Source organism: Triturus cristatus, chromosome 2_1 (genome assembly GCF_964204655.1).
Source record: "Triturus cristatus chromosome 2_1, aTriCri1.1, whole genome shotgun sequence".
In the NCBI taxonomy this organism is placed as follows: Eukaryota; Metazoa; Chordata; class Amphibia; order Caudata; family Salamandridae; genus Triturus; species Triturus cristatus.
This window is the reverse complement of record NC_140581.1, coordinates 882,881,026-882,908,421: the sequence shown is the minus strand read 5'-3', so window position 1 is coordinate 882,908,421 and position 27,396 is coordinate 882,881,026. Positions and strand designations below refer to the sequence as shown.

The 27,396-nt window shown below is 45.8% G+C and overlaps 1 protein-coding gene across 1 annotated transcript in view; it reads right to left on the bottom strand.

Moving 5' to 3' along the window:
* The window catches only part of LOC146866031 (annexin A1-like), a 106,228-nt gene that overhangs the window by 38,631 nt on the left and 40,201 nt on the right, over nt 1–27,396 (bottom strand). The window contains exons 3-5 of the mRNA XM_085633051.1: nt 16,285–16,369; nt 7,422–7,516; nt 1,189–1,302 (exon numbers count right to left, since the gene is read on the bottom strand). Coding sequence (XP_085489177.1) covers nt 1,189–1,302; nt 7,422–7,516; nt 16,285–16,369 — 294 coding nt within the window. The remainder of the gene's footprint in view (nt 1–1,188; nt 1,303–7,421; nt 7,517–16,284; nt 16,370–27,396) is intronic.

Below are 27,396 nucleotides of genomic sequence, written 5' to 3'. Positions count from 1 at the left end.
CAACTGATTTGAATAGAGTCAATCTCAAGACAAATTCCATATAAAGAGAACCTTATATACAAACATATTTGCCTGTAATGCGAATGCTTCATTAATAGCGAACATTGAGAAATGCTCATAGCCGAACCGTGTTTAATTAAATCTAAAGAATTTGGACACCACAAGTGCTCGTTGTTTTCTTCAGAGGTTGTAACTATATTCATCCAGCTACAAACACACATTGTTGGTCACAAATAAAAAAGTTAAATGGGGTTCTATATAAGGAAGGTAGTAATATTTTAACTTTCATAAAAAAATACTCTAGATATTCACATGAAAACCTCTCCCATTTAAAAAGCAAGAAACCTAGGAAGTTTGCCAGTTATACGCAACTGGCATAGTATTTTGTTGTTTTTTCTTTTAAACGTTTTGCAAGAGCAACGCAAGACCACAGGAGACTGAGCAGAGCTCTGTGGCAGTGCAACATTTTTACTTATTTTTGGCCCCCTAGGTGGGCCCTATGGGATACCCTACAAATTGCCATGGTATGTCTACCCGGCCTCATTCTATAGGGTTTTTTTTTTTTTTTAACTTCAGGACTATGGGCAGAGTCCTGTAATGGTAGCCACACCCTATTTCTTCAGGTTGAGGCAGCCAATCAAATTTGGTCCCTCAGGAGTGTTGCAGTTCCGACCAATCAGAATGCTCATTTGGACATCCTCCCCCCCCCCCCCCCCCCCCTCAAGAGTCCTGCGGCAAAAGACAGCTATACATTTTTATCCTTCATTTATCTAAAACGGCTGAGTAGAATTACACCAAATCACAAAAAAATTAAAAATGAGTAAAGATCTTGCTTGCTGCTAAATTTGGTTCTGCCTTTCATGTATTGTGGTCTCATTTTTCCTATGAAAAATGCATCAGGGGAAAAAAGTTTGTTACTCCCTTTTTCCCAGTCCCCCATGACGGATCACCCCGAAACTTTTTTTTTTTTTTTTTAACCTTGTGGAAATTTTATTGCACCAAAGTTCCTAGCAAAACAAAAAATGTTCTTCCTATGAAACATCGGACTCACACACAACTACACAGTAGCAACTCCCACTGTTATATATAAATAAATGTGCAAATTTCGCATTAGACCAGAAGAAAATTAAGCATTGAAGCACCACTTTTTTCCAAGGATAGGTTTGAGACATTAGTATGTAGTCTTACCTTAGTGGCTAGCTTCAGTTCCTGTGCATCAAACTGAGCAGGGGTCTTCAGCAAGGCCAGAACAACTTCCTCATAGTGACCAGAACAAGCTTTCTTCAGGGCGTCTTCCAGTGACTGAGAGAAGGATAACAGAGGTCAGTAAATTAGCATCCAGCTGAATGCTGAATCTCATTACTCGACGGGGGGAGGAGGGGGGGGGGGAGAAGATATATATTATATATATATATATATATATACACACACATACATATACATACACACACACATACACTCACACACACACACACACACACACATATATAATTCTTGTACAAGTAACAATATGATGCTGGAGTCACAAAGCCCTGATTAAAAGAGTCAGAATTCTACTCGTTCAAGTTTTGGCATAAATAGGAATACAGCGGAGTTTCCAACTTTGAACTACAAAGCTTAGTAGCGGTTCCAGAAACCTAATGTCCGTTCTGCAGGAGTACACAGAGGCTGAGATTTACAAGTCAACTAGTCAACTAGAAAAGAGCATTGCAATTTCTCCACAAAGTAAAGATTTTCTCATTTTACAAAGTTTTTCGGCCACCGTCCCATGAAATGGTGGTCTGTCTGCTACCCTGTACTACCTTGGACACAGTTACCAGAAACAAAGCCTGCATTGGATGAGGGTGTTCACACCCCTTCCCTCAGGATGATCTGCTGACCAGCATTCTAAGGCAGGTGAGTTTCAAAGAAGCTACCCCTTGGAAATGCAAATCTGGCTACCCTCACAGGAGAGGAAGCCAACCCCTTTGCTCAGAGCCCTGTGGCACCTGGACACGTGGAAAAATGAGTCTGTGAGCCCACCTGTTGATTCAGCCCGACTGGTCTCCCAGTCAAAGCCTGCAGGCTCTTTATGCGAATACCAATCCCCATGAAGTAACACTGGGCAGCCAACGCTGTTCTGCACCCAGGCACCCTAGTGCAGTGGACTTTTAAATGCAAAAGTATTTCTATTGAAAAACATACTTAAACGGTGAGCTACGCGGTGGGATAGCGAACCCCAAAACATCCATAAAACTCCTGTTAGTACGGCCGGATCCTGATATCATCCAGCCCCCAAAACATACACAGTACCGCGGCACCAATGAGAACACGGCGTGTTTTTTCAAAACTTTTCGCCCAGGGAACGTGATGAGTTTACAAAGGAGCAGGAGACCTGTACCTCACACAGTCTACACAAAGCAGAGGTACTCACTGGTCAGGAGAGATTGTATGGTCAGAGCAGTAGACATGGTCTCTGATCTTGGGTAAGTGGTTGCTGACCATGTTATGCTCCAGCAGCCCCAGGCCTACGGACATTTGTGTATCCATGTGACCTCAGGGATTCACAAGGGCCAACACACATTTTGATTCAACCCACCTGCATTGCTCTGGTGGTGAACTTTCACCTCCCTGCTGGTGTTTATGATTGATCACTGCTGTGCGCACTCCTAAACCACCCCTTCTAATCCTCTTAGCCTCTCACACATCTGTCGGACATGGGGTGCATCACTCATTTGCTTCTTTTGGTGATCTGTAGCCATTTTGAGCTAGCTGGTCAGATCAGTTTTGCAGAGGCCGGACCCCGAAAGGGGCCTCGAGGGCCAGTGTCATAACGGACGCCAGAGCCCCAGAAGTATCCGGTTCCAGCTGCCGGTAAGCGCCCGAACCAGAAGGGGCACTTCCATTGCGGCAAAACTCGCGCCAGGAAGCGCCTAGTCGCCTGGCCAATGGGAGGGTGGGCAGGTGAGGTTCTACCCTCCCCCAATAGCAGCAACCGCCTGTTCAGGGCTGGAAAATTGTGGGGGAATTATAAGACTTCGCTCCCCATACTGCAGCTCATCACTACATCGTGGAGCTGGGCAGAAGGATTTTCGAGTCCCACCCGCCCACCCACACCAACGTACCAGCAATATCGCAGTGCTGGCGGATAAGAGAGGTACAACGGTTGGTCATGGAGGCACACCGACAGGGCGGTGTGTAGAAAGAGGGCCACTCACTCTGGGATGCCATACGGCAGGGTGAGTAGGCCTGACAAAAGGGGGTAGCAAACGGAGAAGGCGCTCGCAGCACACACCCAGCCAGATGGCAGAGCACAAAAAGAGACTAGCAAGGTAGCGAGTTGGGCATAACTCCGGGGAGAGGCTACCCCCAACACGCAAAGGGACGTGGAAACCAACAGAACAAGTTGAACCCCAAAAGTGGCAAGAAAGGAGAGACGCCTATAAGAGAGCGAAATAACGAACTGTCATGGTGATTTACGATTCTATGATGTGCAAATGAGGTATGACAAGCAAATGATTTAGGACCATGAATGATGGATGACAAATGATGCACGACAAAGTAACACAAATGATTTATGACATCCAAGTTATGGGTGTTCCTGCCACAAATAATTTATGTTACACAAATGATTTATGACACATGTACGTTCCGATGATATGCAAATAAGTGATGACAAACAAGTGATTTATGACCGACAAATGATTTAGGACAAATGATTTAGGACTAGTGACGGTAATTATTTATGACGCTCAATTTAGGGCTGTCATGACAAATGATTTGACACACGGATGATGTATGACATGAATTATGATAAGCCATGATAATGATTTATGACCCTGGCCACCAAAAAGTATGCCCAGGGGACAGAAAAAATGAGTTTGTGTATAATGGTAATAAAACTGCGGCCAACAACGACCGCAACAAACTACAGCTCTTGTTGGCTGTGTTTTAGTAATACGTCTGCAAGGAAGTTGGCAGGCCATCCGGGAGTGGGCCCTGTGCGGGTGTTATAAGGCGAGGAAGAGCAGCACAGGCAAGGAGGCAGACCACTACCCGGTTGCTTAGGGTTAATTTTATTGGTCTTTATAAAAGGGGTTTCCATTGAACCTCTGCTTCTTTTCAGTTCTGCAGAGTTGGGCAAATGTGAAACGCCAACCTTTCCTTCTGTAATGTTCATGGCCCAAGCAGGCCGTGAAAGAATGCTGGTGGTGGAAAAAAAAGGGAAGAATCTGCACAACAGCCTCACTGGCAGACGCAAAGTATAGCAGCAATGGCTTCCCATGAAACAGTCTGGCCTGGCGAGCAATGTCACAGCAGCAGCAATCCAGGATGTCACTAATAGTCTTGCAACATACAAATTCTCCACTTTCATGTTTGTGAGCATCTGTGTCAGAATTGTAATGGTTGGAAGATATTGCTTTGTTTTTGTAAAATCACTACTTTGCTGGAAGCTTGTAGTTTTGTAATCCAAGTGCACAATGCACTCTACCTCGGACAGGGGTGAGAGCAGAGTAGAGGTCTGCTTTATGCATGGCCTGCCACTACACTATACAAAGACAAGCTTTTTTTCATGGTCGGCCACTGCCACTTCCCAAGTGGAGTGAGATGAAAAAAGTCAATGCCATCACTCATGAAACCTGTCGCTCCAATCACCAAATGGCTGTCCTATGGGCTGATCGCTAATATGAATGGCCCAAACTACAAAGAAGCTGCGGAAGGGGGCTCGCACAAGGACGGTCTTGGTTACCTTTGACCTATAGGGAAGTGCATACAATACAAAATGCATTGAACTCAAATAAAAAATAAATGCAACTTAAATTTATCTCTGGGAAGCACATTTTTCTGGTAGAAGAGTTCGGTTGGTTAATGCGATCACTTATGCCATCTGTGGGTGTACACGGACGATCACGGATTAGAATTTCGGTCGATGTGCGGAGGAAATAGTGCTGTATATTTATAATGCTAATGGGTTCATGCCTGAGACAGAAAGCACCGTTAACTAAGTCATTAGTTTAAAACATGTATTACACACAGTACAATATAGGTTACACACAGGCTAATGGAGAATGTGCAAAAAGATTATGCACTAACAGTCCTTTCAAAAGTTGTTTTAGTAACGGGCTGATGGTACATAGTGCAAACCTTCATTGGTTTCCTTTATAAACGAAAAAAAATCTAGATTTTATCATTTAAAACTTATACTGGCTCCCAAACAGCCTTCAGATTTGCCAATTAACCGATTGCAAATATTTACATTTCTTTCCGATAGCAGGCACCCTGGACAGAAGGCTCATTTAATCTTTGGCTGCATCTCCTTTCCCTCACTCCATGGTAAAAGACACTTCACCCCTTTCAACCTGTGGTAACACAAACGTTCAGGAACAGTTGTGTTTCTAACAGAATGTATGGGGACGGTTTAGATTAAACTGATAGAGCATGGGAGCGCTTAGACTTCTACATTAAAACATAGGTATGCGTTCAATGTTACTAGTTCCACTGGACGATAGCACAAGAACCATTCCATGCAATGCGCTGTGAGAATCTGCTGCTCCTGCCATGTCCGGACTGGATGGGATACCGTGGGACAGGTCCCACAGAATCCCGCGTGGCTTTGTGCGCGCGGTTCGGTACACGGCCACCAGGTCGCGTGCGAAGCACTCACCACTGTGATCACATTACCTCACTTCAAATGCTTCTTCGCAAGCCACATAGCGAGTCGTTTGTTCTTCCTACGGATTACCTGGCGCACAAAGCTACGTAAACGCTCCAGCAGCCGTCTTGACGCACCACATGAGAACTGACAACAATCTGCTGCCGGTGCAAAGTAGAACAGAACAAGTGAAAGGCCGAGGGAACACTGGTCACCCGATTACCACCAGAAGGGACGTGGAAACCATGATGGATAAGGTGAAAATGTGTGTATGTGTTGGTGACGATGTTACCCACGAATGCATCCAAAGTTGAAAACGAAGTATGCAGATATAAGGCCAAAAAAAAAAAAATAACACACCTCAATTACAGGAAAGCAAAAAATTAAATGACAAGAGCGTGCTACCAGTAAAAAAGTACCCTGGCGAAGGTGGCTCAAGATAGTTTGTTTTTTACTTATGACATAAGCAATGCTTTTAAAAGCAGATACATTTCCTGCTTTGCGGCAGATTACCATATAGTAATACCAAAAAAATGCTCCAGGCCTGGTCTCAAGCCAGAATCCCTGGCACTCCCTGCTAAGAGAACCACACATCTCCAGCTGCACAATAAGAGCCTGTGAATCCACGTCACTCCCCACTAGGCAGCTCTCCAAGGGCTGGTCTCTCCCTCCCAGTCAGACATGAAGGGAATTCAAATAATGTGGACTCCGCCCATGCACGCCCACACGGCTCTGCACACAATCGAGCTCATTTGGTTAAGTTATAGGTGCGGTGTGCACAACCGTGGAGCAGAGGCGCTGAAACAGCAGAGAAGGGGGTTTCGGTAGTTCGGTGGCTGTAGCAGATCTGTGCTTGGGCACCGACACATTTATTGAACAATTAACATTTATGGGGAGAGGTGGAGGCTGTTAGGGAAAGGGAATCTTTTTGCATAGTAAGCAACTACGGGAAAACAAAATACATCCTGAAGCTCCAAGTGGGCCCAATGTGCAGACCCCTCAATGGCTGCCTGCAACCGCAATGAGACACAGGCATGACTGCGCACTACTAACTGGCACTCGCCGTTGACTACTGCTTTGAGTATGGCCCAGTGAAGCATATTTATCTTTAGACATTTGTTGACCAGAAGGTGTTTAAAGATCACTGCTTGAGCCCAAATTATGTTCAGTTATGTCCCTCTAAGCATTATAATGGTTTATAGACATCTGCATCCCTTCGTAAACCCCTTCCTATGCACTTTTCTTAGTGTTTAGGAGGCCCGATTCAACCAGATGGTCCATCAGTAGGAATAACCCTTCCTCCCTCTTCCCGATCACTACTTTAGCCCATCACCACTCCAAAGCACAGACTGGACTGCACTACACAAAGGAGAGCTTGTGGACGTACGTGCTCACGGAACAGTGCAACCTACAAGGTGGGGGCCTTTTTTGTGGGCGGGGGGGGGGGGGTGGGGCGGCAAATGAATGAATTACCCAATTTGTAGAGAGTAAGAGCTGCCCAAAAAGGCATCCCGGAACTAATGCAAATCAATATTCTTGTTCATGCAAAGTTGATCTGGATATTACCAGTGATATCAATCAAGTCATTGTAGAGGTCAGAAGCATGCATGCAGGAAATTAATTCGAGGTTGTGCAGCTTAATAGAACTGGAATTTTAGGTTTCAAAATCTTAACACTTTAAAAAAAACCAAATTTTAATGCAACATGAGCAATGATTACTCCGTAAAGTTTCAGAGTATGCTTTCATTAAAGTTACATTTTAAAGAGGAAATACAAGGCATCCACCTACCTTTCCAGTGGCTTGCTGATATGCAGCTTTAATCTGTTGCCGCTCTTCGTTGTTTCTCTTTGTCAACACATCAGTAATGGTTGCTTCATCAACACCTGAAGAAAATATACAAAAACATTTGGGAGGTAAATGAGGAGGTAAATCGTGTTATGGGTAAGCACATCACCGCAACAGCGTACAATTTAAACAGCGTTAAATACATTTATATTCCAAAGTCCAGTTTTGCCTCCGTAGAGTACTACAGTGGTTTTGTAGTCATAAGATCACACTGGTGTTCTTTGGAGGGGGTCGACTATATCATTGGCAGTAAAAACGTGGAATGAGAAGTATGAAGTTTGTGCTATAGATCTGATATGTATGTATTGCTATGGCACTTCATTAATCATATAATGGTTATAATTCATAAACCTTTTGGCATGGATGTTTTAGTGTGGGAAATTTGTGAATGAGCGCAACACAGAAAAGTAGGTTCTCGTCATGGAAGTGGGAAACTGTATCACATCCAATCTGTAGGAAAGTAGGATCTGCTTCTTGTGGTTACCCACACTTTTTTTGCTTCATGGTGCACTGTTTTTGACTAGTCTGACTGGGATCCTGCTAATCAGGACCCCAGTCTGCTTTCTCCCTAAACTGTGAAGTTATGTACTTCAGTACACTCCAGATTGGATACTGGGGTACCCCGTCAGTCCCTAGTATATGGTACCCATGTAGCCAGGGCATAGGTACCCCAGAGACCTCCCATGGGCTGAAGCATATATTATGCCACCCATGAGAGGCCATGCAAAATGGATCTACAGGCCTGCCATTGCAGTCTGTGTTAGTTGGTGCATGCACCACTTACTTAAGATATAGGTTTACTATATCGAAGGGTCACTACACTTAAAACCTACAAGTCACCCCTATAGCAGGCCTTGACAATCCTGAAGGCAGGGTGATTGGTTCTAAATGAGAGGGTGCCACTGCATGAGCAAGACACCCCCGCAGCCTATGGAGTCCATTCTGCCGGGTTGTTAGTGCTACAGCCATTTACAACAGAGTGGCATTATGCAACCACGTGATGAATAACTCTAAAACAGCTGAAGGTAACCCTATTGTGTTTGGTTACCGGTGGTGGGTATGATTCCACCCCTCAGAAACTAGCTTTGCGAGAAACTGGTGTTCCCGGTACCAGCCGTCTAGTCCCGGGCAGCTCAAAAGGGTTGCTGCCGACCGGGGACACATTTCTGCCCTCCTGCTGCTGAGCCAAGCTCGAGCAGGGGGAAGACAGAATAGGCAGCTTGTCACAGAGTGGTGTGACCACCTCTCAGACAGGATTTTGTGTATTAGGCCTTGGTGGGGGCGCTTGCCAGCGACGAAAAGTCAGAATGAGGGGCACATTTGGTGTCCCTGTGCATAGTCCATTTCAAACCAGTCCTGGGAGCTGTTGGCTCTTGCTCTGGTGCAAAACTGGACAAAGGACATGGGAGTAACCTCCCCACTGTCCTGACCCTCCCCTGGGAGGGTCCCCTGAATCTGTCCAACCCTCTCCCGTGGGTACAAAAGGGCTTCCTGGCTGTAGGACCCTAGATATGATGTGGACAAGATTCAGACCCAGAAACCACTGAACTTCGACACTCTGGACTTCGCTGGACTTTGTTTGGGCCTGACTTAGTCTCCCTCTCAGTCTGAAGCATCGCCTGTGCCCGTGCATCATACAGGCTCCGTGCAGGACCTGTGGAACATCCAGGACTACCGAAGATCTCCCCCTTGGAGTGAAGAAGTCACTCCCCTGCAACCGCAGGCACCGTAACGCAACTGACTGGTCTGCTGATCCTGAGCTCTTGTGGAATCAAAGCTCCAGCAACACAGGAGGTGGGTTCCACGTCCCTCAAGGTCCGAGCTGCCCTTTCACCAAGTTTGAGACCAGAATCCCTCGTAGGGGCTGCAATACCCATACCCCTGTGCACCGCATACTTTTGCAAGTGCATATGCTTGTTGACATTCCCAAAACAAGTGCACTGGGCTCCGAATAGCCCCCGACCTCTGGCACCATTTCCACCAAAGAACTTCAGCCTCCTCACACGGAGTGCTCCGTGGGCTGTTGCTTTGTAATTCTGCTCAAGGTCCCCTCGTGACTCCTGTGCCTCTGGGTCCCCTGGAGGGTCAACGCTGCTTTTCTTGGGCTCTCCTGGTTGCTCCAGGCTTGCCCCGACTCGGCTATGTTTGGTGAGTCTCCTGTACCTTGCTGGCCTGAACCGTAACCTTTGACCATCTTCGTGGGTTGCCGCTGCCAAGGCTTGTTGGTGCTCCAGCCGGACACCGACCCCTTAGCACTCAACATCCTTCGTGGGACAGCTTGTATCCAGCTCCTGGTCGTCCTCAATGTCTCCTGGTCCCGGTGGCTGCAGAGTCAAGAACCCCCTCTTCGCATTTGAAATCGGTAGGCATATATCTACAGAGACCCTGGGCACTCCTGAGTGACCCAGACTCTGTTCCCTCTGCTTTCAGGTACTCTTTAACAGGAATCCACCTTTGGGTTTCGACTGACACTTTTCTTCCCAGCAGTGGCTCTTCTTTGAAGTCCTCCATAGATAGACGGCGGTTTCCGACACCACTTCAGACCTATGCACCCAGCTTCCCTGGCATAGGTAACCCCCACACTGCACCTATCCCCCGTGGGGACCCTACTTACTCATCTTGGGTGGTTCCCGCAATTCTACATCCTCTAGACACTGTCTTGACTTGAGCCGTGGCTCTTATACCACTATTTTAGTATATGGTTTAGTCTTCCCCCTTGAGCCCACTGTGTATTAGTACTACTTACGATTGTTTCTGTGCTACAGTATTGTGTGCTTTGAGTTTTCTGCGTGTAGCAGATACTGTGAGGTATTTAGAGTGTGTTCATATAATAAATACATATTTTTATAACTACTGTGTGGTTCTCCTTTCATTTAACCAAAACAATAAGGTTGCATTCTGGTAAAACAAGCTGCTTAATATTCTTTCAAGACTAAGCCTGAAGGCTGCTCTCCACAGCTACCACTTGGTCAGGTTTCTACGGTTATCTTTGACCTCTTCAAACATCATAAATGTTTTTGGGACTGGTACAGGGTGCCCACTTTGAAGTTGGCCTGGTATATGCCGTGCACTAATTACACAATCCCATCTCCTGGTATGACATGTGTGCTTCAGTTTCCAGTCAATCATGTTGTTGGCACATCCTCTTTTCCTGCCATGGAGTGTGCAACAGTAGCTGGGAACAGAGTTGAGGATCTATATCAGAGTACACAACAGGAGGCAGAGACACTGCACGACCATCTGAGTATAAAAAAAAATACGTTTTGATCAAGTGTGCATGTAGGATGTCAGGTTACCATGTGTGCTTTAGGAGTCTATGTCTTACACATACCCGACCCCACAGCCACAAATAATTTCCGGTGCCAAACAAAGAACTTTCTGTGGTGTAAATAGCTCAACCTCTAGCACAGTAACAGGTGGGTGTGTGGTGTGTGGGCGTGTTGGTCTGTGGGTGTGTGTTCAGCCCTGGTGTAAAGCATTCTATGACACAATGGTGGTAATTTGTGGAATATTGTTACCATGGTTGCTCCCATGCCTGACAATACTGGCACTACCGTTATGCTGGTAATGTAGGACAGATTAGGAGTTCTTTGCATGGTGATGCGCTCCAGGCAGAGTTCTGGATATAGGTTCAATATTGCTGGCATCACTTGCGATACACGGGCATGCAATGTACAACCTACCCACGTGTAACAGTATTAAGTTTGAGTAATAAGAACAAGCTCAGGCTTGGATCAAAATATATATATATTTTTTAACTTAAAATGAAAATCTGTTGCCTCGGGAAAAGAAGAAAATATTTTTCAAGAAAGTAACAGGTTTTTGCTTGTGCCAACAAAGTAATTTTCCAAAATAAAAAGTGTGTATTGGATAGCAGTTGATCTGTATTTTAATACACGTCATTCAAGTGTTAGGAACGTACCATCACCTTAAGCAATGGCACAGCGTGAACCAATAATTTAGAGTTTTCTGTACTGACTTTATCACTTACATGGGTCTTTTGAAACATTTTAGTGGCTTTATGGTGAAAATCTGCCACCAATATCTCAATCATTTCAAGGAGAGAAGCCTGCATCCCGAGGAGCATTTGGATTGCTTAGCTCAACATAAAACGTTTGGAAAATGTCATGACCGCGAAGCCAGACATATGGCTCAGTAGCAGCAAATGCATCTGAAATGAATTGTGCTATCAAATTAATATTTGGCCAAATGGTTGGGGAAAGGAGAATGTTCAGGAGAAAATACATTACCTGTGGATATGTACTTGCTTTTTCACATATGCTAAAATATACATATGTGTCTTTATGTACAAAAATAAATTGGAATTAACAAAACGTTTATAGGTTTGTGCCTTGAAAGTAGAGTTTCCGTGCGAAATCTGGAAAATTTTAGCAAAATGTAAACAGACTGAAATCAGGTAACCTGGGGGTGTGCAGATTTCAACCAGTTTTAAGAATTCGACCCTCCATTTTAGTTTCCAAGACCAAAAAATATATCCCCCACTTGTCCCCAACACTACGTAGTATTCTCCTTCATCCTACTGTGTACACAGAGTGCATATTGAGAGTCCTGTATAGATAGATGGCAGGTGACCACAAGCATAAGGCTTCGGTGTGGCTTGATTCTTTGCCTTCTGCACCTTCATGAGGGGATTCCCAAGCACCTTCACCTAATAGTGAAAAGAAATCTCGAACTCCCAGAAAAGGACGGGATATAAGGTAAATGGGCGGGACTGGCGGTTGGCATATGACAGGGGCACAACTGCTGGCATATGCACAAGAAAAGCACCGAAGGCTACTTTGATACCGGTCTGAAATGGTGCTCCAGCCGCAAGGCAACTGTGTGGAGATGCAGTCAACCAATGCTAGTTGGAGTACTAGGATGCCAACTGAGCTAAGGACATAGAACTAGTGGTCAGTCACTGAGACAAGAAGTGTTGTCTAACTTTAATGCTGGAAAGAGCTAATGCAAGAGTATTTTCCTTGGCATCTAGCTTTGATCTATTCTTATGGCACAAAAGAAAGGGGAGTGCTTGCTACGAGCATTGTTCCCCGGTCTGCCCTGCACAGCTCATCAGAAAAGGAGACTAATATAGGGGAGCCTGGACGACTTACTGGACTAAGGAGCCCGGGAATCGAAGGTGTGGCAATGCTAGAAGACCTTCCATTCCAGGCCAGGAAACAACTTACCTGGACAAGAGCTGCCACCATGAGAGTCTGCAGCTTCACCTCTTTTCACCTTTTTACTACTGCAAGAGTTGGCGTGGAGGCAAAGGGAGATGTCAAGCACATGCAAATGAATGTGGCGCAAGAGAGGGGAGGAGTGTTCTTTGTATGAACGAATTGCATAGGTGTTGGAGTCATTCTCCATGTCGCACATCAGAGCTGCCCTGGGTTAACCTAGAACATGCATAGAAATCTGCACCACGCCTGCCTGTTCTGCACAGTTTCGTATCCCTGTGGCTATGCTTTAATGATGCAACATTGCACCTGTGGCGCCCTGTGCTGTACCGGTTCAGCAGGTCTTTGGAAAAATTGCCCTAGAGCAGATTATGCGGATCTGTTCAGCCCAATTTTAAGCTTGACCTGCTGCTGCCCATGAAGTACCTAATCAACGTCCATGGGAATTGTCCACTATTTGCTATACTGTACCAGATTTGCGTGGTTGAGAAACACTAAGAACATTAGATCAAGGCTTAAACATAGGTCAATGGAATATAAGCTTTGATGTGAACTAATCATACAATACGTTATCCTTTTTATTGTTTTACTTTACAGATTAATTTTAAACTTTTACAATATTGCTGCCTTGTTAGAATTTAATTCAGCTAAATATTCACATTTAGAAGCCATAAAATTAGGCTACATGATAGGCAAAGCAGTGCAATTCCGGGTATTGAGATAGACGAATTTCAATTTCTATTCAAAGGTTGGATTGCCTGTACCCGGATAGTTATAAGGAATTATTTCTGTATATTAGATCTTCCAATTTCACTAACCGCTTCTCCAGTTGACAGAATACATTCTGCAAGTCTATTTCAGACAAAAAAAAAGTGTAGCTTTAACAAGCAGTATTTTTTTCCACTCTCGAGAGTGATGGAATGCGGCTTGGATGCAGAAGAGGACTTGCCATTAATTCATCTGGTTACCACAAGGGTGCATGTCCTACTGACTTGGATCCACTTCACTGAAGGGTTTCACATTCCTCCTTACAAGCATGTCTAAAGGTTACTGTATTCCTAAAGAAGCCTTGTACAATTCACTTGAGCTGCATTCTCTTATCCTCGAGAACAATGCTTGTCCAATCAAAAGCCCCTCTTGAGTGCTCATGTTTCACTGTGCTGGGTTACACAAGGGTGATCAGCATGGAGCAACCTACGGCACTATGTCCATGCTACTCATACCTCACTCTGTCCTGGTTTGGTAGAAAGTAGTATCCAGCAAGGAGTTCACAACTACCCATTCTTCAACAGGATTTATGATGGCCTTCCATGGTTAAGAAATGCGTAGTCCCCTTGGGTCAGAATCCGCATCATTCTCCAATGCATGCGTTCGCATATCTACAATAACGGGCATTTCCCATGCAGGGTCTACAGCTCTTTAATAATCGGTTTGTATGACAAGCGTTATCGTTTACTTGAGCTTCTTACATAGTACTACTTTACTCAGCGGGGTGTCTGTGCTTTACAGGGACAGTTGGAAATAAGGAAAGCATTCCAGCTTCAGATTTACGTGTAAGGAAACTAACAATCGTAACTTCTAAACTAGAACTGAGAAAGATTCAGTCGCCAACAGAGGGGTAGAGAATAGTCGTGCAATAGAGGGGTGAGGTAGGTCAAGAGGAAACAAACATGGGTGTTGGCCTTTCCTCATTGGATTGAGATCACAAGGGAATTCTACATCTGAATCTTAAAAGTATGCATTTTTAGATTTTTTCTAAATAAACAGCTATTATTTTGACATCTTAGAACTTCAGGGGAAGAGTTCGATAAACATGGGGCAGCCCCAGAGAAGGACAACAAAGTGGCAGAGTTATTGTTGAATAGTTGGTCTCAAAAAACAGGTTTCCTTGCTTCTGAGACATTTTAGGGACGAGTGTAGATAAGATAGTGGTTGTAGCATTAGGATTTGTAAGTGAGGCATGTAATAGGCTTGAATTAATGTACCTCTTCTGGTGGCTAAAGCATCTCCCACAAGAGTGGTGTAATGCCATCAAATGTTTGGGAACCCATAGTTGGTCCTTTAGCCCAGTGGATCAGAGCATTTATAGGCACCAGGTAGTTTTGAGGAGTTTCCCCTTAGTAAAGCGTTTCTGAAGTAATTCTTAAAAATTACTAAAGTTTTGAGGATAAGCGAGTCTGATTTAGTAGGAATTTAAGACACAAAGTGAATGTCATAGCACACGCCGATGTTATTAAATAAATGTGTTCTGTTATGGGGAGATCTGTGTCCATCCAAAAATAAAGCGATTTCAATTCATTTATATGCAAAACAGGAGTTTCAGTCTTTCAATGTAGAAAGTGTTTATTTTAGATTGGCCTCAAATTGAGCTGCTATGGCATTACTTGAAACACTGCACCCTTCATGGTCCCCAGAAGAATATATGTAAGCAATACAATATATGTAAACTGCTCAACACAAACTGTAACTGTAAAAACATGGATATTAGACAAAAAAAAAAGAAAAGAGAAATATACCGAGATCAGAAAGGCCATGTGCATTTAATAGAGTTGGGTGCCTATTCAGAAAGTCTTCCCTTTGGTGGTAATTACATTTATGGCAGTAAATTACAAAATGTCTTGAGTGGAAGCACCCAATGTAGAGCATTGTAGGCTGTGATGAGTCTGTGTAACCAGATAGGTAGGTTACTTAGCAATCAAAGAAGGAGTCATTGTAACCACGGACCACAAAAATGTCTTATGCGCCCATAGCGTATAATAATGAAGGTACATTTAATAATCAGCACACTGAATTAACATTAATAATGATTTTCATTAATTTAAATCCAAACTGACATTTATTTGTAAAACTACTTTGAATTAATGTACAACATTGTTTATTCTTTTTTGATCTAATTTATGTTCCTCAAAAAATGTCTGTTTTGCTATACACAGCGAAAGATGCATCCACCATAATGCGTTGCCAAGTTCAGATGAACTTGTTAGAGCAAGAAGTTCTTCCAAGTTTTGAAGAAGTGAAAAGTGTAGGCTAGAAAGCCACGGTGGAGATGCTCATCTTTTATTATCAATGCATTTTTACAATCGGTTCAATCCCCCAAAAATCAAAAAGGGGTCTCAGAGAAATTCTCTAAACAAAGTGCTTCTGCAACTGGAGTCTAGCTGTGCGGAGCTCAATCGACTATGTCTGTAATCTACGGATGATCCAACAATGGAGTGCAGAGACACTACACGGCTCTGCAAATTCAAGTTAATTTGAACATTTTCACATGGCATGCTCAGATTAGAAAATGAATTCGCATTTCTTATCATTATTGCAGCTCTTGAGTAAATATTGCTTAACTAAAGATGCCGAGATATTGATTGTAGAAACAACTAGTCTCACATTGAGGTTAAATGAAATGACATGGATAGTATGCAGAACTAAAGTGAATAACTTGTCAATAAGCGGAAGCTGTATGGAACATTAAGTGTACTGAGAGTCAGAGTTACACATGAAGCACGGACAGCTAGGTGTTAGAGGGTTTGTGGCTTTGTGTTAATAGTATCGAACAGCAGTCAAGAGGCACACGAAGCAAGAAATACATATAGAAAACATACAAATTATCTTTTATCTTCATTCAAATGTACCTTTAGTTTTTATTGCTTTGTCCAGAGTTGCAGCATCAGTAGCAGCATTGAAGCCAGGGGTTGTTTTAACTGTTGAAGCATCATCCTAAAAAATAATAAAATAGTATGTGTGACCTAACACTCTGGAGGTTTACTTGTCACTTTTCTTTCAAAAAACATAGGTTAGGATTGTAATCTTTAGATACATGGCAAAGAAGCTTCCATTGTGTCATATGAAACGTTAAAACATTTATCATAACTGTGCAGAAAAGCCATCTTGAAGAAAAATTTCAATGTTGATTTACAGAGAGAAAATATATTGGATAAAGATCCATTCAGGTTGAATCTGAAAAACATTCAAGCATAGCAAAACCAAGTGAGTCTTTGAATATCTATGCAAAGGAGAAAACTCTGGCAAAGGGTACTCAGTAAGAGGTGTAACATTTTCATTTCACTCGGATATGTGAAATTCGAGGTAGGAGCAATCAAAGAACGCAGAAAACAGTTCAGATGAAGCTTTCCCTATACCTTTAAGTCACATGCACAAACAAGGAACAATCTGTCAGGCGGAAGGGGATATACACACTTATTGAAATTCATGAAGAAAAATGTTATCTGCTGTTGCCAGTGGTTTCAATAGATCAAAAATACAGTTCACATTTTCGAAAATGAAAATCTACAGAATTGTATTTTATATTTTCCTTCAGAAACAATATTTCTAGTAGAAACATCTTCCTGCATATTTCTCAGCTTAGGAGTACTCGTTCCAGGCTCAGACTGGTCCAGAAAATGTATTTTCCCCTACAACGAGTCACCAGCACTGACAGAAGGTGCCATGCTGCTTAGCCGCTTTCAAACGTGCCATTACTGGAGTATATTAGGCACCAGCATTTGTGCTGACATTCGTTCCATTTACGTGCCCCACCAAGGATTACAGAGGAGAAGAAAGCCACAAAAGTGAAAACTACAGAACATTACAAGTTTGCTTACTAATGATCCCACTAATCAAAGCATTAGTTTATTAGGAAAGAAGGAGTTCAGTGGAAAAGTAATGTATTAACCAGAAACAGTTACTGAAGGTAAGCAACTTTTTCTTCTGATGGATACATCTTTTGCAGATTCCTCACCATTTTAAGGAGTTCCAAGTCAGTACCTCCCCGATAGGTGGGATTAAATTATGCCAGTTATCCAAATAATCCAAATAGATCATACATCAAAGCTCGGCCAAAGTATCAGCCTGCGTGTGCACAAGACATGAGGCGCTAGAGCTCTGCATAAGTATGCAAGGATAACCACATACCTGCCCAGCAGCTGTCAGCACCTGAGACGGCATTATAAGCCACCACAGCCTGGTCAGAGAAGCATGAATGCTCTCAAGAGTATATGCAGACCTTCCTCGTTCTTGGCTGGAGGCAGGAAGAAAGATGGAAGGGTAAAAGACTGACTCGTATGAAATGCAGAAACTACTTTGGACAAGGATTGAAAGTAGTGAAGGACCAACATATCTGGATAGAAAACTGAAGAGTGGACAAACAAAGGTCTGAGGTATTCCAAACAGAAATAATCACTACGAGCAGAATGGTTTTTAGAGCATGATGCCGAACCGGGCACCTGTGCATGGACTTAAAAAGATTTGCCATGAAGACAATAAAGGAACAATAAACGGATCTGGAAGAAATAAGTAAAGTAAACCTTCCAGATAATTATGGTGCTGGTGGCAACTTTAATAGGGAAGGGTGGTCAGAAAGACACAGAAGCTGATGCGCTACAGTTAAAATAGTCTTTAGCTGTAGACACAGTTCGAGCCTGTTGTGTAAGGGGCAAGGCAGACCTCAAGACATTGGAGAGGTAGGAGCACTAATGCCTTCCGTCACACAGGTTTGCACAAATCTGCTTCAGGGGCCAAAGTACATAGATTTGGGGCACGTTTCATTATCCCAAGATGACATCTGCAACTTAATAAGGAAGGCAAACTGTTAGACCTGGCATCTTTTGGCGTGGTTACCCCTGACTTTTTGCCTCTTCCTCCTGTATGTTTGATGCTATGCTGGATGTCGTTTTTACTGGTATAGATGCTTTGGGCACTTCCCCACTGCTGATCAGTGTCAAGGTGCAAGTGTTCCCTAGGGAAATTGTGATGTAATTGGCTATACATGTTTGGCATATTTGTTCTACCTGCAAGGCCCTAGTAAAGTGCACTGAGAGTGCCAGGGCTGGTAGTACAAATGCTAATAGTGGGCTGCAGCACTGATTGTACCACCCACAGGAGTAGCGCTAAAATGATGTCTTAGGCCTGCTTGCAGTGCCTATGTGCAGTCCAGGACTGCCATGTCGACCTGGCCAGTGCAACCACTGACCAGGCCTTATCCTTCCCTTTCTGTACATGTCAGGCATCCCTATGGTGGCCCTAGGTACCGCCCTGGGCTGGGTGCAGTGTATCTGAAAGGTAGGGCATGTACTGAGGTGTGTAACATGCCCTGGTAGTGAATTACAGCCATTTTCGTTTTTCACTGCTGAGAGGCTATCTTGCCCATAGGACAGAATGGGGGAGGCTGTTTACATGCCTATCTTCCCCTAAAGGCAAGATAGAAAATCCAAGTTTCGTATCTGTGTTCAGAATTTAATTATACATCTTTTTAGCAAGATGGTTTTTAAATTCACTGTGTGAGAATAGCACTTTTTAGAAAGTAGCTATTCTCCTGTTTAACCTTCCTGTATGCCTGTGTGCAGATTGGCTGACTGGTGTCATGTGATGGGCTAGGTGGCTCCAGGAGTCTGGATGAGTCAGCAGCAGGGTGAATAGGGAGATCTGCTCTAGATGGGTGGGAGGAGTAGCCCCTGGGTTTGAGTAGGGCTGCCTCTGCCAGCACAATGCCGGCTCCACCCCCTGCTGGCCAGGCTGAGGACTCTGCCTCTGCCAGCACAAAGAAGGCTCCACCTCCTGCTGAGCGTCTAACGACCCTGCCCCTCACTCTGAAAGGAACCAGGTGCTCCAGGGCACAGCACACCCAGGAACCGGTTTGAGCAGGGGAATCCCCCACTGAAACAAAGAGAGGCAAAGACTTGGAGGGGTATAACAAGAGGACCCCAGACACCTAAACTTTAGATCACTGTGGAACTAAGAAGGAACCTCTGCCAAGGAGAAAGCTGGAAGGAACTGAAGAGGAGAAGACTGCCTGCTCGCGGTTTTGCTTTGCTGCCAAGGAGAGGGGAAGGACTTTGCTGTGTCCCCTTCTTTTGATTCTGATCTCCAAGGGCCTGAGGAAAGCTGGCTCCCTGTTAAGAAGTCCCAGAAACAAAAGGACTTCACCACCAGTTCCCCTGGAAATCTGCTGAGGGAGTTCTGACCTGCCTTGGAGTGCTTGCCTAGTCTTGGGGCCTCATGAGGTCGTTTGGCTGTGTTTGGGAGCTGGAAAGCAGAAGTGTGAACAAGAGTAACTGGTACCCATCGCATCATCCATTTGAGGCACACATCATCCGGTTGCGAGTCGCAAGAGCGAAAGTGCGAGGAGAATTTCATCGCTGCATCATCGCAGCACCCGGAGTCCCCGCATCGCCGAGTGCGTCGAGCATCGTCCCGGTGCGTGAAGATTCCTGATGCTGCGAGGGTAGTTTGCGGGCCGCACCACTGCCGGTGCGTGAAAGTATCCAGTCGCTGCGTGTGTCGACGCAGAGTCCCGTCCCGTGACGCATCGAGGGTTGCGGCTCCAGAAGTCAGCGCTGCGCCGCGCGTCGCCCGCACCGAAGATTGTTGCATCGTACCTGTGCGTGAAGCTTCCCCCTAAGAAACCTACGCAACGAAAGCCAAAGTCATCGCATCCTCCCCCTACAGATCGGAGCCGGCGCATCCACCTCTGCTGCGTGAAGCAGGGCTGCTGCAAAGCCTCCCCAAGGTCTCAGGAGTATCGCATCGCCTTTGCCATCTTCATTGTTATAGCTTTTGGGAACCTTAACGCAACTACAGGTACTGTTGGGCACGAGAGTGTCGCATTTTGTGCATTGAGAGTCGCATTGTGCAGGACACTGATTTTTACATCCTGGAGTACTTTCTGCAAACTCTTGAACTATCTTTAAAGTAACCTTTTTAATTGTATGTTGGTTTTTCTGTAGTATTTGGTCTTGTGAAGTTTTTAGTAAAGATACCTTATTTTTCTAAAACTGGTGTGGAGTAAATCTGTGGTGTTTTCACTGTGTTACTGTGAGTGTTGGTACAAATACATTACACATTGCCTTTGGTAGCCTAGACTGCTCAGGCCAAGCTACCTAGAGGGTGAGCAGGGGTTATCTTAACAGTGTATCCCCCTTTCCCTGACTAGAAGCAAGGGTCCCTACTTGGACAGTGGTACCTACCATGCCAACTAGAGACCCCCAGATCTAACATTGGTGGTCAGCGGTGAGGATTGAACTTGTATTTGTACTTGACCCACAGTAATTGGTGTACATCACTAGGAGAGCAGACCATTACACAGCCACTGTGAGAAGTTGGCCTGGTATATGATGTTCACTAGTTAAAGTGACCACCTTGTACCATGCCAAGCAACCCTTATGGTGTGGTTGTAAGTCAACCTTTTCGGACTAGCTGCCCTAGTGGTAGCGTAGGCTAAGCAGTCTTTGAGGCTAAACTCGTTAAAGCGTGTTAAGCAGGCTGTTTTACCAAATGTAACCCCCTTTTAAACCAATGAAAGGACACCACACAGATATATATTCAAAATATATATGTATTTATTTCTCAAAGTAACCCCTAGCCTCTTTATGAGCACAGGAGCACAAATCGTTAAACAAGAATACGTTAGAATACACAGAAGTTGCACTTTATATGGATAGGCCCTGGTGGCTGCTCGAACCATATACTAAAATAGTGGTATAAGTACCACGAACAGAAAAGGGAAAAGGCCTAGGGCCTCTAGAATCGCTGGGCCTACAAGGAGCTAACTTTAGTTAGTGACCAGGAGGTCCACGGGTTGCGTGTGCAGAGCAAATAGTCACACGCGAGCTCCCATAGGTTTTCAATGGGTGCGTAAAAGTTACAAAGTTACTGCAAAAAGGATCTTCCGGATGGACTATGAACTCAAGATTGGAAACACAGACACTAGAGATGATACTCTACACTTGGGCACCGGAGTGCCAGCTTTACCTCACCCACAGGAAGCGGGTGCATAGGTCTCGAAGTGCGTCGGGTTTCTTCTATATGTTCAATGGAGCCTGAAGACAAGGGTGCTGCAGGCGGTCGGCCCGGAAGAGATGCGGTGGATCCCTGGGTGGATCGGAGTTGTAGAAGACCTGTAAGCAGAGGGGACAGTGTTCACAGTCACTAGCCAGTGACCAGCGTGGCACCAGGTGGGTGCCAGGCGATGTCGGGTGCAAACGGGAGGAAAGGTACAGCTTGTCTCTGCAGCCACGTGGTCCCTGAAGGTCAACGACGTCCAGGAGTCGGTTCACGAGCTGTCCCACGCAAGCTCTCACTGTCGGCGGTGCCGGCGACTTGATCGAAGCAAACAAGCCTAGGCAAAAGCAATTGTTGTGGAAAACAAAAATAGGCTGATGGCTCTGACCAGCAAGGTCAGAGGGACTGCTCCTTTGGAGGGGAGCAAGGGCCAGTCTGGAGCAACCAGACCAGTGGTGTAGTTCTTGAAGTTCGTCGCCAAGATGGCCACTAGCCAGCGGGCCAGCAACCGGCTAGGCGCGTCGAGTAGCAAAATGCAGAGGGGCCTTTGCAGATCGTGGAGATGCTGGAGGGCTCACCTTTGGTGCAGGTGCTGCTCGGGTGTTGGGCTTCTCAGGACCCAAAGCACAACTTGGACGGAGCCTCGGTTGTCGCGCTTGCAGCTTGTCGTGGTCTTTTCAAGATGGCTGGCTCCACGTGTCTCGGTGCCTCCACGGGTTCCTTCTTTTCAGGGACTGTGGATCGGGCGGTGAGAGGTCTGGAGGTCCAGGTCTTGTCAGTCTCTGGGCTTGGGCTCCGGCAGGAGGCGGCGGCAAAGCAGACGTTGATTCGCTGGATGGTGCTTGCGTTAGCAAGGTGGTCACTCCCTGACCACAGGGGAGATTCTCTTCAGTCCTCTGTGCGGCAGAGCGTCGAAGTTCCCGTCTTCTTCTTGTAGTTAAGTTGATTCCAGGATGTCTGAAGTCTTAGGACACAGCTCCTACCTTTAAGCGGATTCTAGGGGCCGGACTACCTGCTAGGTCCCTCCCTAAGGGTGGGACCAGGAAGGGGGGTGGTTACACCCCCAATCCTTTGTCCAGCTCACCCCAGGTCCGGGGCTTGTGTGCCCCAGGACCGGATTGAACTGGCATATGCACCGAGGCTCCTTGTGAGCCTCAGGCATGTCTGGTTTCTTTCAAGCCCTACCTGACCAATACACAAAATCCTGTCTGGGGTGGTGCTCGCACCTCCCCTGGCAGGAAACCCTTTGTCCACGTCTCCCAAGCTGGAAGGACTCCCAGCAGCAGGAGGGCAGACTTGTGTCTGTGGTGGCAGCATCCATTTTGTGGAGCTGAGGCTATGTCTGATTTTACCCGGGTTTCAGGTACTGTAGATGTCGTGTCCCTCTAGAAGGGTGGAATGCTAACCCAGTCTCCAGAATTGGCGAGGGGTTAGTATTCCAATTCGTATGACACCTTACTCGACATGTTTTGATAAAGCCAAACCAAAGATAGCATTTAACCATGAGGTTCATAATGCACTTAAGAGTATATGGTATGACGATATCTGGAAACGGTAGAAGGAAGCTGTTCCGACCACTGCAGACAGGCTCAGCTCATGCCAGAGCACAATCTCACATGGAACCAAGCACTCTGCCTTCAGGATTGTTAAGGCCTGCCATAGGAGTGACTTATAGGTTAACATGTGTCCCATTTAAGGTTAGGTATAGGTATACTACACCTAAGTAAGAGGTGGTTACACCAACTTACCCCAGCTGAGTGATCAGCCAGTTGTGTCAAATTTGTTAGGCCAAGCCTGGGGTGGCATAATACATGCTTCAGCCCCTGGTAGGCCTTAGATACACCAATGCCCTGGGTACCTAGTGTACACTGGTACAGGGGCTCACAGGGTGATCCACTTCCAATCGGTTATGCACCTAGGGTGCATAGTGTAAATTTAGTTAGAGAGAACAGCAGGCTGGGGGTCTGATTAGCAGGCCCACAGCCTCAATATGTCAAAAACCAGTGAAGCAAAAAGCAAAAATTTGGGGTGACCATAGGATAGCAGACCCTACTCTCCTACACAACCCCCCCCCCCAAATGCAGGGACATTAAACTAGCCTTGACCAGTCTCGCCTTCATGTCCTAAGTGGAAGTACCTGGAGAGACCATCTGCATTCCCATGGTCTGTACCTGACCGGTGCTCCACTGTAAAGTCCATACCCTGTAGGGAAATGGACCACCTAAGCAGTTTGGGGTTTTCACCCTTCATCTGATTTAGCCACAAGAGGGGCTTATGGTCGGTCTGAATCTTGAAGTGAGTGCCAAACAAGTATGGTCTCAGCTTCTTCAGGGCCCACACCACAGCAAAGGCCTCCCTCTCAATAGCTGACCAATTCTTCTCTCTGGGGGTCAACCTTCTTGACCATCTACATTAAGTTGTGACAGCACAGCTCCCACACCCAACTCAGAAGCATCTGTTTGGACAATAAACTCTTTGGAGTAGTCAGGACTTTTCAGGATAGGTGCAGAGCACATGGCCTTCTTCAGGTCCTCAAATGCCTTTTGACAGCTTACTGTCCACTGAACCTTTTTGGGCATCTTTTTGGATGTCAGATCATTAAGAGGAGTCACAATGAACCCATAGTTCTTAACAAACTTCCTGTAGTACCCAGTCAAGCCCAAGAAAGCTCGAACTTGAGTCTGGGTGGTTGGAGGGGACCAGTCCTTGGATTGTATCTTACTCTCCAGTGGTTGAACTTGGCCTCCACCTACAAGGTGGCCCAAATACACAACCTTACTCTGCCCTATCTGGCACTTAGTAGCCTTGATAGTGAGGCCTGCCTTTTGCAGAGCCTCAAGAGCCTTCTTCAGGTGGATCAGGTGATCCTCCCAGGTGGAGCTAAAGACAGCAATGTCATCAAGATATGCTGCACAAAAGTCATCCAACCCAGTAAGGACTTGATTCACCAACCTTTGGAAGGTGGCAGGTGCATTCTTCAGACCAAAGGGCATCACCACAAATTGATAATGCCCACCTGGGGTTGAGAATGCTGTTTTGGCCTTGGACTCCTCAGCTAATCTGATTTGCCAATAGCCAGCTGTTAAGTCAAATGTGCTCAAAAACTTAGAAGAAGCTAGTTTGTCTATGAGCTCATCTGCCCTTGGAATAGGATGTGCATCTGTCCTAGTGACAGCATTGAGTCCTCTGTAATCCACACAGAACCTCATCTCTCTTGCCATCTTTGGTGTGAGGTTTGGGGACCAGAACCACTGGGCTAGCCCAGGGGCTCTCGGAGGGTTCAATGACACCCAGTTCCAGCATTTTGTGTACCTCAGCCTTTATACAGTCCCTGACGTGGTCAGGTTGTCTGTAAAGTTTGTTCTTTACAGGCAGACTGTCACCAGTGTCCACCACATGGGTACACCAGTCAGTTTGACTAGGTATTAAGGAAATCATGTGTTGAAATGATTGTAGAACCTGTCTACATTCCATCTGCTGATGATCAGTGAGGTTGCCTCCAAGGGTCACTCCTTCAACTGAGCCATCTTCAGGGTTCTGAGACAACAGGTCTGGGAGAGGGTCACTCTCTCCCTCCTGTCCCTCATCTGTAGCCATGAGCAAGCCCATGTCTGCCCTGTCAACATATGCTTTTAACCTGTTAACATGGAGTACCCTGTGGGGACTCCTGGGAGTTCCTAGGTCTACCAAGTAGGTAACCTCTCCCTTCTTTTCCAGGATTGTATGGGGTCCAGACCATTTGTCTTGGAGTGCTGCTGGGGCCACTGGGTCCAACACCCATAAATTCTGCCCTGACTGAAACTCAACCAAGACAGCCTTTAGGTCACGCCAAGCTTTCTGTAAGGCCTGGCTTGCCTCAAGGTTTTTGGATGCCTTCTCCATATACTCAGCCATCCTGGAGCGGAGACCAAGTACATAGTCCACTATGTCTTGTTTAGGCTTTTTGAGAGGTAACTCCCATCCTTCCTTCACTAAACACAGTGGGCCTCTCACAGAGTGCCCAAACAACAATTCAAAGGGGCTGTAGCCAACTCCTTTTTGTGGGACCTCTCTGTAAGCAAACAGAAGGCAGGGTAGAAGGATGTCCCATCTTCGCCTGAGCTTTTCAGGTAATCCTTTGATCATACCCTTTAGGGTCTTGTTGAATCTCTCAACAAGCCCATTGCATTGTGGGTGATAAGGAGTGGTGAACTTGTAGTTGACACCACATTCGTTCCACATAGCTGTCAAGTATCCTGACATGAAGTTGGTACCTCTGTCAGAAACCACCTCCTTACGAAACCCCACTCTGGAGAATACTCCTAGCAGGGCCCTGGCCACAACAGGAGCTGTAGTGGTCCTAAGGGGAATTGCCTCTGGATACCTGGTGGCATGATCCACTACCACCAGTATAAATCTGTGCCCAGATGCAGTGGGAGGATCCATGGGACCCACTATATCTATTCCCACTCTTTCAAAGGGGACCCCCACCACAGGTAGTGGTATTAGGGGGGCCTTTGTTGTGCCACCTGATTTGCCACTGGCTTGGCAGGTAACACAGGAGCGACAAAACTCCTTTGTATCTTCATTCATGTGAGGCCAGTGAAAGTGAGGGACAAGCCTGTCCCAAGTCTTGTTCTGGCCTAAGTGTCCTGCTAGAGGAATATCATGGGCCAAGGTAAGAAGGAAGCCCCTAAATTGCAGAGGTATAACCAACCTCCTGGTTGCACCAGGCTTGGGGTCTCTAGCCTCTGAATAAAGGAGCCCTTCATCCCAATACACTTTATGGGTACCTTGAGCATTCCCAGCAGCCTCAGCAGCAGCCAGCTGTCTGAGGGGTTCAAGAGATGGACAGGTTAACTGAGCCTGCCCCAAGTCAGCCCTGGAAGGTCCCCCTGTCCCCAGAAACTCAACCTGATCAGGTTCAAGCTCTTCAGGGACAGTTCCTTCAGGGTCCTCTAGATCATCTTCCTGGGAAGGCTGATCATCACCTTGAGGCAGGGAGGAAGGCACAGCCTTTACCCTCCTGTTCGTCTTGGTAGGTGCTTGGTCCATTGTTCCAGGATCCAAGACCTGTGGTTCAGTAAGGCAATTTTTTGGCATGTGACCTGGTCACAGCAAGGACATGTGGTGATATACCTGACATCTCTGCATGTGTCCTGTACTCCACTTCTGACCATAGAGAACTCTCTAGGTCATTGCCCAACAAACATTCCACTGGGAGGTCTGCACTAACCACAACCCTTTTGAGGCCAGTTACCCCTCCCCATGAGAAGTTAACAACTGCCACACTATGTGAAGTAGTGGCATTGCTGGCATTGGTCACCAGGTAATTCTCACCTGGTATGTACTGTCCAGGGTCCACAAAGCCTGGTGTCACCATAGTGATACTGGCACATGTGTCCCTGTAGGCTTGAGACACTTTTTCATTAATTAAAGGAGTCTGTCTGTACTTGCCCAGGTTACTGGGGCTCACAGTCAGGGACAAATCCATGTCCCCGTCACAGATCAAGACTGCCTGTGTCAGGGTTCTGTCTAAGTCAGAATCTCCTTCAGTTCCCATAGTGATTCCCACTACACCCTTTGTTTGGGGACCAACACTGCTAACAGTAGTACTGGGAGCAGGTGCCTTAGGGGCAACAGTGTTGGGGGCTCCACCCTTTTTACAATCACTAGTCCAGTGAGTTGTATTTTTGCAAGAGTTGCACCAGGGTTTCTTCTGACCTTCTTTCTTCTTCCCTTTAGGCTGGGACCCACCCCCATTAGTGCTAGTTTGGGGCCCTGTTGAAGACTTCTGGTCTTTAGATTTCTGATCTCCACCCTTTTGGTCTGTTTTCTTCTGATCACCCCCTTGGCCCTGGTTCTTTTGCTTAACCCTGGTTCTGACCCATTTGTCTGCCTTCTTTCCCAATTCTTGGGGAGAGGTCAGATCTGAGTCAACCAAGTGTTGATGCAGTTGCTGGTTCTGACAGTTATTTAAAATCTGTTCT